Source organism: Tachypleus tridentatus, chromosome 10 (assembly GCF_004210375.1).
Source record: "Tachypleus tridentatus isolate NWPU-2018 chromosome 10, ASM421037v1, whole genome shotgun sequence".
NCBI lineage: Eukaryota > Metazoa > Arthropoda > Merostomata > Xiphosura > Limulidae > Tachypleus > Tachypleus tridentatus.
The window spans coordinates 106,698,259-106,711,139 of record NC_134834.1 but is presented as its reverse complement, the minus strand read 5'-3'; the positions used below and the strand labels follow the sequence as shown (position 1 = coordinate 106,711,139).

At 30.3% G+C, this 12,881-nt stretch overlaps 1 protein-coding gene across 4 annotated transcripts in view; it reads right to left on the bottom strand.

The window, feature by feature from the left end:
* Nucleotides 1-10,425, bottom strand: part of LOC143230046 (ribose-phosphate pyrophosphokinase 2) — a 49,357-nt gene extending 38,932 nt beyond the window's left edge. For 2 of the 4 annotated variants that reach the window (XM_076463008.1, XM_076463006.1), the window contains exons 1-3: nt 10,159-10,422; nt 8,337-8,520; nt 3,808-3,906 (exon numbers count right to left, since the gene is read on the bottom strand). In XM_076463008.1, coding sequence (XP_076319123.1) covers nt 3,808-3,906; nt 8,337-8,520; nt 10,159-10,280 — 405 coding nt within the window. In that variant the 5' untranslated portion in view covers nt 10,281-10,422. Of the gene's footprint in view, nt 1-3,807; nt 3,907-8,336; nt 8,521-10,158 lie in introns of all 4 variants that reach the window. The other 2 variants (XM_076463007.1, XM_076463010.1) reach the window with 2 other exon arrangements.
* Between the last annotated feature and the right edge of the window lie 2,456 nt (nt 10,426-12,881).

The following is a 12,881-nucleotide window of genomic DNA, read 5'->3' as shown; positions in this document are numbered from 1 at the left end:
AAGCCTGTAAACTCTTAAAAACTGGAAAAAAAGTTGGAAAAGAAGACAGGTATAAAAGAAAGAGGTAAAATAATGCAAACTAAGAAGAAAAGCTGCCAGTGCAAAGAATCTGGAACTGGCAAACAAAAAGTGGAAGCTTGGTGTTGGGTCACAAATGCAACAATAAGAAGACCCTCAAATTGAAAAAAAAAAAAAAAACATGCAAACACCAAGAAACGTATGAACAACTCCTTCAGAACAATTCAGTTCAGTCAATACAGCTGATTAACAAATGAGTTTAAAACTTTCAGAATACAAATGACTAACTACCAGATGTTGTTATGAATCCTAACTTATAGTAGCTTAAGAATATTTTAAGGGTCAATTAAGCACAAAAAAAACAACTCAAAACATACTGATAATAGCCTAATAATCACATCACTAAATTCAATAACATGGCAGATGTAGTACTGCTTTACATCCAGCAGTTATACTGATAGATGGATCAGACTCCAAATAGCATCCCAGAGAAAGCATGAGAAACAAACTCCAGCAGTTAGCAAATATTTGCAAGAAATTAATGTTAGAGTATAAAGTTTAGCAATGAATAAGATGTTATCCCTACCAGGCATCTAGATATTAAGAGTTAGGTTCTTATAACATTATGTAATACAACAATAATTAATAAGAAAGTGGTTGAGCATTCAAAACTTTAAGTCCACAATAAAACAAACAAAAGAACTTTGGTTTACTTGATCTGTACAGTTTTTATTCAAATATAGGAGATGAGTAGAGAAAAATGCATGTAAATTGTATTTGAATTTTTTTTCAAATGGATTATTTTTTTAAAATTTAGATCAGGTGAAGACAGCCTCCATTGTCCCAAAAATGAAAACCACCAGTGGTTTCTTATCTTGGAATCATAAGGAACATGTTGTTGCCCAACCTGCATACAAGGTGACAAAGACTCTCAAGTCACTATTGATTTAGGAGCTTATTAAGCCAACTGAAACAAGCAAACACCCAAAAGATAATAAAATAGTTGTATCAGGTGATGCCTCTTGGCACAGGAATAAATGATGTCAAATGTCCATACAGTGGGGAAAATGTAGACCCAAAAGTGTTTACTGTCCACATGAAAGCCTTCAGGACTGAATGAAAATGAAGAGGTGCATGTGTGCCTTCAAATACAAAAAAAAAAAAGTTTCTTGGAGAAAAACCTATGACACACAGGACTGGGAGCTCACCCTTAAAAAAAAAAAAAAAAAAAAAGTTGTCTTGAAGAAATGCTGTCAAATAGTTTCCCAGAGATAAAACTGAAAGTTGCCAACTCAAAACAGTTAGGTACACAACAAAGTATATTCTGGAAAACCTAGTGAAACAGACAAATTCTGAAGAAGAAATTGAAGCAGCAAGAAGAACTTATAGTTTCTACTTTTTACAATAAAGCTGTATGATAGAGATGTGGAGCCTTAGAGGAAAAGATAAAGAGGACAAGAAGCTAAGAATTTGAGCAAGTAAAAGATAAGACTGGTAGATTAAGGATTAGTTAAAGTTCTCAAACTAAGAAAAGAGATTGAAAGTATATCAGAAGTAAAAAGGAAGAATTCAAAATCAGAGGTCACAGAGGATGAATCTTAAGTTCACAGAAAATATAGCAACTAAAAGTAAACACAAAGCAAAACAAACCATCTACAATAATGCAACAATAATGGAGCAACACCCAAAAAGCTGAAAGCTTACCTGAGAACTAGCATAAACAACTGGAATAAAACAAATATCATGAAACTAAATTATCAGAGTTGATGTTACTTGTTTCTTAACCATAACGGAAGAACCAAAAGGAAAGACGGAACCACAGGAAGAGGTGGTACAAAAATAAGGCAGGCTAAGCAGAAGTTAAAGAGGTAAAAGGCCACGAGTCCTTGTTCTTAGTTCAATTATGAAGGATAGAACCAATCACATAATATATAATGGTGGTTATACTGTTCAACATCAGAGTAACCCCAGTTACCATTTAAAGAAAATAAGATGATTTCTATAAAGGAAGTTCTGCATCTTAATTTATTAAAAATTCAGAAATATGAGAGTTCATATTAAATAAAATCCTTGAAACCAAATTAATGGAAGATACAAATATTATTATGACTTCAATGTTTTAAATTAGTCGAGTTCATAGGCCTTGACCATTTTCATGTTGACTAAACAGAAATAAAAAATATACTTTGTATCAACTCTAACTCAAATCAATTGGTAAAATTTTGTTTTCTTTTTCTTAAGAAAATGAAAGTAAATAAAATAACATTTGAAGTGTTAACTAAAAGTTGAAAATAATAAGAATACTCTTTGGAATTCTTAATGACAAAAACAACACTAGTGTGTTGAAACAAACAATGAGTTTCTGGTAAACACAAATGATAAAGAGGAATACCATGTATGGGGGATGTCACCCTTCTGTTGGTGGAGCAGTACAATTGAATAATGACTATATCATAGAAAAATGCAGTACCAGTTATTACGTGTGAAGATGGGGGTTATATTTAAAGGTTTGGCACATGACAAAACATATTGTGTAACAGTATTAAATATTGGCTTTGAGACTGACTTGTATCAGGATTATAAAACAAGATTCAAAATTCTAATCAATAAATAGCAACAAGTTTCTGCCCCGATAGAATGATACATACATATAGAGAAGAAGCTAGCTAACTCTTATCATCTTCTGGATGAACTTATTAGGTATAAGAACAAATTTTATGACAGTAAAATGGAAGATGCTTTCTTTGTTGTTTGAAGAAACAGCATTCTTAACAAAAATAAATGTTATTTGTTTCCAAAGATAAGAGGACTGATATATCTGAAGCACAAATCGCGATTAAATACACAAACACCTGATCAAAAGGTAGTGAAAGTAATAATCCATGCTTTGAGCTACTGTCAGATTTTTCAGCTGGACATATTCTTGAACCCTTTTGCATGATACTGGATAACTATGAGAAGCAGTAGAGATATGTACTGATGAAGTTTTTTGGTAAGTAATGGCATTACAGCACTGTTAAAACACCAAATGACCATGTATCATTTAAAGGCTTGTTTTAGCAAGTAGTTATACAGCTAATAACTGCAATTGTTATCTTCTTCGATAGATTCATATTATCATATAACTACACTTTCATAATATTATTAGAAAGTTCACACACTGTCAACAACATGCATTCAAATCACTTTCCATTCATGTTTTAGAAGATCAGTGAATGTTTGAACAATCTTTGTATATATCAAAATGAACCTTACATACATCAATTTTTATGTACTTAATGTAATGTCCATCCAGATGTCAATTCATGTTAATAATCAACGTCAGGACAAACCATAGAAACAGGTCAACTTTTGTGTAACCATCTAGGTCTATACAAACTACATGGAAATGTCAGTTTTTGTGCACATACTGAAAGTCAAATATAGAATGGATATTAGTTTCCATGGTCACGATCAAAGTCAAGGTAAACAAAAATGTTTTTGACATTGCAACATTCATAAAATTTCCCTCACAATAAACATGTAGAATATTTTATTTACTTAAACATAAAAATATTCTTCTATACAATTACAATTATTTACCTTGGACCATCATTTTAAGACTTATTTCATATGAAACTATTATTCCCATGTTAATATCACACTCACTTGTATCTTAACAATAAAAGTCACTGAATTTCCAAATTACAAATAATTTCTGAATTTCACCTTAAACCTTGGTAATGAAATACATTATTGAAATTGTAGTTTATATAATATTATTTCAATCTTTAGTTATGTCATAGCTACCTGAATCTGTGATGCATGGAGGTCCATTGTGATAATGTGATCTGCTCCTGACACAGAAAGCATGTTTGCTACCAGTTTGGCTGATATGGGTGCACGACTCTATAAACAGAAAAACATTATATCAGGAGTCACACAATTAAGCAAAGTGCCTTCATACTCTCACCTGTAAAAGTTCTGCCTTCATTTTTTACATGAAACATCAATTTCTCAAAGTCATGACTGTAACAAATATAAAAAGTCTATTAAAACATTACATTTAGATTTCATTAGACCACAAATATATGCAAGATATGACAGGTAAATTATTCTTTAAAATACACAACAGGTAACACAGTTACAATAATTGAATCTCTAATAAATCATTTGTTTACAAATTTCTCTCAAAATTGTGTCACAAATGAGGTAATTTCTAATAAGTCTACAACTCATTTTGCATTTTTTTCTCAAGTTTTTGCAATGTGTACTTTTATAAAAGTTGTAATAATATTTCTCCAAGGGTACTGAAGGAGGTTAAAGAAAGGATATGCAAGCCACTTGCTACTATTTTCTGTCAGTGCTTGAATAGTGGGCAGGTACCAGAAGATTGGAAGCCACCTAATATAACTCCTCTTTCCAAGAGAGGCGATACAAATTGTCTTAGTATTTATAGATCCATTATTCTTGCATTAGTTGTGGAATGAAGTTTGAAAGTCTGATAAAAGATGCTTTGTAAAGTCATTTAACAATGTTTAAAATTTTATTGTATGGTTTCTCCTACTGTAAACATCTTGCTGTATAAATTAACATTTTTTAAAATGTTACTACTTATGTATATGAAGATGTAAGTATGTGACCCAAATTTACACAAAGTATTTGAGAAGATGTCACCTGCAAACAAAATAACACCTTAATAAGTATGGGGATAAATTAGTAAATTTGATAGGAAAGTGGCTCAATAGATAGAAACATTGCTGTTATAAATGAACTTCAGCCAAACCGGATTAATGTTCCAAGTGGTGTACCTCAGGGCTCAATCTTAGGACCATTCCTCTTTTTGATTTACATTAATGACATTGATGAAAGAATGGTCAATAATATGGTCTTGCACGTTGGTATCTGTAAAGAGGAGGCTGCTGATTTACTAAAGGATTTAGATCATTTAGTGAGTTGGACAAATAAATGTAAGATAATGCATGTTGCTTATCATAATTTGGATTATAAGTATTTTCTTATATGGAAATAACCTTAGTGTAATGAAAGAATGGGATCTTGGTGCAATAGTTGATCAGCCTCAAAAGTATTCCAAGCAATGTAAGCTAAAAACATCATAATTCTAATGTAAATTATGTTATCATTACCCCTTAAAGTTAGCTTTCTTACAAATATTTAATGTTATGCCTTTCTCTAGGCATATTTGCCCATTTATATACATTGTATACATAGAAAATTTAGTTACACAGAAACTAAATGCCCACATTATTCACAAACAAATCTCCACAACAATCTCGAAGTCGTAGCTTAACATTTTACAATTCAAACTACTGTGATCAAACAGTCACCAGCTACAGTAAATTATCATGAACCATATCAGCTAACTACTGTCTACGTTTGTTATCATTACAATGTGTAAGGTTAGTTACCATATCAAGCATTTCTTTGTCCATAGTTGAACATTAAAAAACATTGAGAATTTAAGAATCTGCAAATAAGAATCATAAAAAACAAAGAAATAACACAGGTGATCCTGAAGACATTGTTTACTCAAACATCAAACCCTATTTTGACTCCACCAAATATAATGTTATATAAAAGCAAGGATGGAAAATATGGATTTGTAGTTCGAATAAACAATGTCCACAGTATCTCTGCCCTTGTTTCCTTAATTATTTTATCATCTATATTTGCAGGTATTTAAATTCCAAACTTTATAATTCATCTTTCCAAAAACAGGATTAACTCCACTTAAACATTTCTATTAGTTGAAGTGCATAAATCAAATACAATTCAGTAAAATAAAATCAGTTTAATTTTGTTTACTGATGATTAGGCAGTTTTCTTTAACACAGTTATCCTTTTTATTTTGCCAATTGATACAGTCTTGTATGTAACTACCATTCAAGTTTAAAGATAAGTAAGAAAAGCACCTACACCATTAGGCTGTAACCCAGCCAGCCTGATAAGCCCTGGACAACAGACCTTATCAACACTGAATAAAACAGAGTAATAGATTTATCATTATTTTTATAAATTCTTCTATGCTTAGAAAAGGATTCACTAATTTATATTTAATATCAATGTTTGTTTTAGTCAAATATATATTTATAAATGCATATCACTTATACTGATAAATGTGTATTACAAAATTCCTACCTATTCCCTAAATCTGTAGAAGATTTACAAGTGCAAGAATCACAAATATATGTTTTACAAAAGCACTAGCTTATCTTCAAGTATTGTTGCCAACTGAAGCTTTAAGATCCTCACCTAAAGTTTATAAATTGATGTGCAAAAAGACAATATATTGTTGGTTTGTTACAGTTAGTATACTCTAAACCCAGGAAGCTATAACTGAGATTTCCGATTATTAATCAGGAAACTACTTGACCAGGAACGTTTATAGATTTTGAACATTATAAACTGTTCAACTTCAGATGTTAGTAATTCTATGAGGACTTTTGATGTTTTTGTTGATGAAAAGTCAGCTTGTAAACAGTGCGAGACCTGCCAAGAATAGAGTTACCTATTAAGTGAACTGTACTAATATTAATTCGAAACTAATTCCCTCATTGTGAATTGTCAATAAAATATTCAGTTCCACTCCAGATTGAACATTAAATAATGTTTGTTTGTAAAACTTTTGTATATAAACCATATTTATAATAAAGGTAATTACAAAATTTTTTATTGTTGTTTGTATGTTGAAATATATTTGTATTAATAAATAAGTGTATGTAACAATCTTATCGGCAAATACCATAAATTTTATACATATTGACATTTAAATAACTTCTAAATTAAAATTTCTGAGTATTTGAAATTGTAATACATAACATAACAGATAAGAGAGTCATCTGAGATAAATTATAATACATAACAGCTTTCATTCACAAATTTTTAGGATATTTAAATGTCAAACATTACTCTTATTGAAGTTTTAACTTTGCACAGTAGTTTGTGCAAGTGAAAGTTAAAGTGCAACTACAAAAAAGGATAAAATGTATTCAGCTATTTACTTCAGTAGAAACTTTAAAGATTGCTTTTGTTAGGTATTTGATAAATTCCTTGGTACTTCGGATGATAGAGAAATATCTAAAAGACAGGAGTGAGAGAAGTAGAAACAAGTTTTCTAGAAAACATTTCTGAAAATATTTTCAAACATCCTGACTGAAGTGAAAGATAACAAAACCTGAATAAAATCAGAAAGAACAAAAGTAAAATTAGAATGATGGATGGCATGTTATAGAAGAGCTTAAACATATATTTGGCTGTTTTATGCACACATGGGGGAAAAAAAAAGTAGAACAAGTTAAGCAAGATTTAATCCAAGATTAAATCTGGAGGCATTTAGAGTTCTGAAAACCACATGGTGAAAAGCACGTGGTTAGCACATTTGGGAAAAATGCTTTGAAAAGGCTTGTAAAGTCAAATCATTATACTCAAAAATCAAAAATTACATTTACAACAAGAATAGATACAAGTAGAATGGCAAGTTCTTATGAATTATAATTGTGAATAGTACAATTTATATGTTAAGAAACAGCCTGTATGACATAGCAAAAATGAACTTCCAACGATGAGAACATAAATCTTATCATGACCTCAAATCAAAAGCACACTTTATAAACAACTAAATTTATATTTAAATGTCATCATGACCTCAAATCAAAAGCACACTTTATAAACAACTAAATTTATATTTAAATGTCATCATGACCTCAAATCAAAAGTACACTTTATAAACAACTAAATTTATATTTAAATGTCATCATGACCTCAAATCAAAAGTACACTTTATAAACAACTAAATTTATATTTAAATGTCATCATGACCTCAAATCAAAAGTACACTTTATAAACAACTAAATTTATATTTAAATGTCATCATGACCTCAAATCAAAAGCCCACTTTATAAACAACTAAATTTATATTTAAATGTCATCATGACCTCAAATCAAAAGCACACTTTATAAACAACTAAATTTATATTTAAATGTCATCATGACCTCAAATCAAAAGTACACTTTATAAACAACTAAATTTATATTTAAATGTCATCATGACCTCAAATCAAAAGCACACTTTATAAACAACTAAATTTATATTTAAATGTCATCATGACCTCAAATCAAAAGTACACTTTATAAACAACTAAATTTATATTTAAATGTCATCATGACCTCAAATCAAAAGCCCACTTTATAAACAACTAAATTTATATTTAAATGTCATCATGACCTCAAATCAAAAGCACACTTTATAAACAACTAAATTTACATTTAAATGTTATCATGACCTCAAATCAAAAGCACACATTAACTGGAAAACCCACCTTATCTTTCTTATCTTGTCTGGCATATGGAAAACAAGGAATTACAGCAGTAACACGAGATGCAGATGCTATCTTGCAAGCATTAATCATGATAAGAAGTTCCATAAGATTGTCATTAACTTCACCAGATCCACTCTGAATAATATACACATCTTCTCCTCTGACCGACTCGCCAATCTCAACACTAAAACATAAAACAGTTTACCAAACTCGTGCAATATTTGTGGGTTTTTTATTAAAGTAAACCTTGGTTGATGATTCAGTAAAAAACCTTAATATTTTAATAATTATCAGCTTGCAAGTAAAAAACAACTTTATACATACCATTACTAAATGTTTTAAATAAAATCTGGATTTTACCTGAATAACAGTCATCTTTCTTCATGTGCATTTTGAAAAACTATACATTACTATAACTATGGAAATTAGAGTGACCAGTCAAGAATTACAGAAAACTATCCAAATTATCCATTTAAATGTAACTTTTTTATTCTTAGTCAAACTAAGTTTCAAAACCTACAGTTAATTCAAGTTATTAACACAAAAATATGAAATAAAATGCACAAATACAATAATAAAAATAATTCTGGTTATTTTGTTTTGTTTGTTTTTTTTAGAAAAAGCATGTAGGCTACTTCAATTTTTACCTTACTCCATATTATGTAATAAAATAACTTTTATTATATTGCAACCTTATCTGTAAAATATTCATACAATCACCTCTGAAGCTCCTGTAATTTTAGTTTTATAGCTATACCACACATGATGACAAACTATTCTTTAAGCAACCATATTTATCAGAAAAATAACACTGCCTCAAATGAAGCCATATCCACGTTCTCCTTATTTCAAAATTGTGCTAAAAAGTAAACTATCAGTAGCTTAGGGATTCTTTGCTAATGTAGCTATTGTATTGTATAGCTTTGCTATTGTATCAAGTGTAACCTGGTCCAAGTTGCATAGCTTACTTTGTTTTTTTTTTATAAGAAATATGTTAAGTTCTCAAAGTTCTTTCTACATGATGTGAAAGTACATCTGATCTTATTTATATATATTTCGTAATAGATCAATGATCCAAATAACAAGTTGGCACTAACCATACATATCATATTGTATACACATTCATTATCAACATTAAAAACATTCTTCCATCATGTAAAACATTTCAAATTACAAATCTACTTCAATATGTTGATAATATACAAGGCCCATATAAAACCACATTTGGAGTATGAAGTACAAACTTGATTGTATCTTTAAAAAAAAAAACCAATAAATGTTATTAATTATTGATGTCTTAGAAAAGGTCCAAAGAAGTGCCACAAAACTGTTTCATGAGCTAAAGGATAAAGCATATCAAAAGAGACTGAATCTAATTGCACTAGAGAAGAAGAGGCATATAAATACATAACAGAGACCTTTAACATTATCAAAGGATTTAGAAAATATGAATGCTGTAATGTTTTTATTATGACTCCAAAGGATCCAGGAAATATATAAAAAAAAATTTGGAATGAGGAAATAAGAAATGTCTATACACAGTAAGTAGCAATGTTAATGTTTTCAAAAACAAACACGATAAATATAAAGACTGTCCATGTGAAGCATCCAACTACTAACAAAACCAGCTAAATAAACTTTAAATTGTTATACGTGCACTCAAACAAGATTACTGTGAACTGTTCAGAGCAATGGACATATATATATATAGTGATTACTAATATTTCAGTCTTTCCCCAATTCTCGCTCAATGAATTACTGTTTTGTTATTATTACTACTATTAATATTACGAGTAGCAGTAATAACATGCTTGAACCTTGCCTTGTTTCTTGATTACTGAATTTTTTCAACACTACTTTGCCTAATCCTATCCCTAACCTATCCACAACTTTTTGAGCTAAGTCTGGGTGTGACGACCCACTAAAAACTTTAATATTTGGCATTTTCAACTTTTAATTATAATAATTATCAACGGTCGCTACTTCAGTATCAACCTAACCCACGTACGACCTAGAATTTATCCGAAGTACAAATGATAAGGTACGCCATATAATTTGCATGAACGTAAGACGAAGATGCAACAAAATGGGAATGTTTATTAAATGTAATACATATATATATATTATTATTATTTTCAATATTGTTAGTTAACTTTAAGGTGCCTTCAGATTGTGAATACTTGAAAACTTTTGCGTTATTTTCTAAAGAAGTTTATTAAAATTTGAGAGTTTGTCAACAATAATAACACTAAAGCAATAATATCTTGTCATTACTAAACATGTGTCTGAAAAAGGAAACTGCCTGTTATGCCTATTTAAACATAATATATAATACAAAAAGGACGACTGTGAGTTCGTGATTACTTAATATGCCAAAATATATTGGCATACAAAGACCCTATTGAAAGAAAAAGCAGTTGTTAGTTTCAGAAGGAATCGAAGAGTCAATCCCACAAAATAATAAATTGTGATGAAAAACGATTTGTTTATTTATTTTTGGTGGCCCGACATGGCCAGGTAGTTAGGGCGATCGATTTGTAATTTGAGGATCGCGGGTTTGAATCCTCGTCACACCAAACATGTTCGCCCTTTCAGCTGTAGGGGCATTATAAAGTTACGATCAATCTCTCTATTCGTGGGTAAAAGAGTAGTTCAAGAGTTGGCTGTGGGTGGTGATGACTAGCTGCCTTTCCTTTAGTCTTACACTGCTAAATTATGGACCGTTAGAGCAGACAGCTCTCGTGTAAATTTGCGTGAAATTCCAAAAATAAACAAGCGAGGAACGACCGGTAAACATTTTCACTGTAGGGTTTAATGAAATCCATCCTTGCAAACTAGTTGAAACTTAACAGATATATTTGCGTACATATCTCTGTAAAAATTAAGTACCCAGAAAGCAAAAGCATTATACAGCCACTGAACTTTAAGGTTTTCGGTCTCTGTGGAGATTCCTTTGGCAATGTATTATTACACAAATAATACACTGTTGCAAATTATATTTTTTATGTTGTATATTTAGCTAGAGAGCCTAAAAAGTTTAAAGGACATGACACAGAGTTATTTCTAGTATATTCCAAGCTAGATTATAAATAGGTGATAGTTGTGAAGTTTGTAAAGCTATTTTTAAAATGGATAGTTGAATCAACCGATGTGTTTTTATAAAGTATTTGGATCTGTGTTTGCTAATGCGCTGATTGAGCTGCTTTATACAGATAAGTATATTTATTTATTTAACATAAGCTTAACCATTTATAGCTGATTTCAACTGTTGAGACTTGTAAAACGTTAAAAGATGAAATTGAATAATATCTTGTTATATGTACTGGATACTGAATTATATTCACCAAATACTTCAAAATAACCTGCTAAAGAAAGAGCAAAAACACAATTATTGCTGTGAGAAGTGGACAGAATCAATCTTTCATGATGACGAGAAACCCAATTAAAATTAAAATGTATTTTAAAGACGGCTGGTATGGTATTAAAATTTTAATTAAAATAAACTACGTAACAACGTTTCGACCACTGAACAATTCATCCTAAAGGATTAATGATTGGTGGAATTCTCATAAATCTAAAGAATAAAGATTACATCATTAGGACTATGAACACAGTAAAGTGTAAAATTCCAGTCAAATTTCGATAGAACATTAGAAGATGTGAAATTGAACACGTAGTACATATATATTAAATAATACGGGAATAGTCATATTTGAGGATGGATGTAGAAAGTCTAATGTAAAACCTTTACATAAGGACAGGTAGCCATCTCATTTACAGAAGCTATACTAACTACAGCTGCAGAGGTCTTATAGCTGATGAATATGACAGATTGCATGAGTTGCTCATGGAATATCAAAATGCTTTTTTCAGTGAACCTCATGCTACAGGCCAAAAATGTAGGATACCTCATAAGATTAATACCGCAGTTGCAAATTGGATTTAGATTTTCAAAGAGTTACAATCCTAGAAGAAAAAAAAGTGTTAGAACTAAGTATTAATCTTTGGGCTTAACTTATCATACTTGTGAATAAAAAGAGTTATGAATCCACAATGTTCTGTGTTGATTACTGAAAGGTGAATGAAACCACATAAAGGTATTTCTACTAAATATTAAAAGTTGACTCTAGTTTGAATCCACTATGTAGAAGAAAATGATTTTCAACATCTAACTTGTAGAGTAGATAATGGCAAAAGTGAGCTGACAAAGTTTATAGAAAGAAAATATCCTTTGCTGTAGAAATAGATTGAAGCAATTTTTTCTGTCACAATTTAGATCATTTAATGGAACTGCTATATTCGAATGATTAGTGGAATATGAACTGCTCTGGAACATTATACTAATCTACTTGGATGACATACTTGAATATGGAATGATTTTAGATAATGCTTATGATCAGGTTAAAAAGATTCCGAAACGGTTGAGGAAAGAGATCCTTAAGCTTGATTTCAAAAAGTGTGAATCATTTCATCATCATGACTTTCCCAGGACACAGTCAGCTTAAGAGTGTCTACAGATCCATTAAAGATTCACTCTGTCCAGAA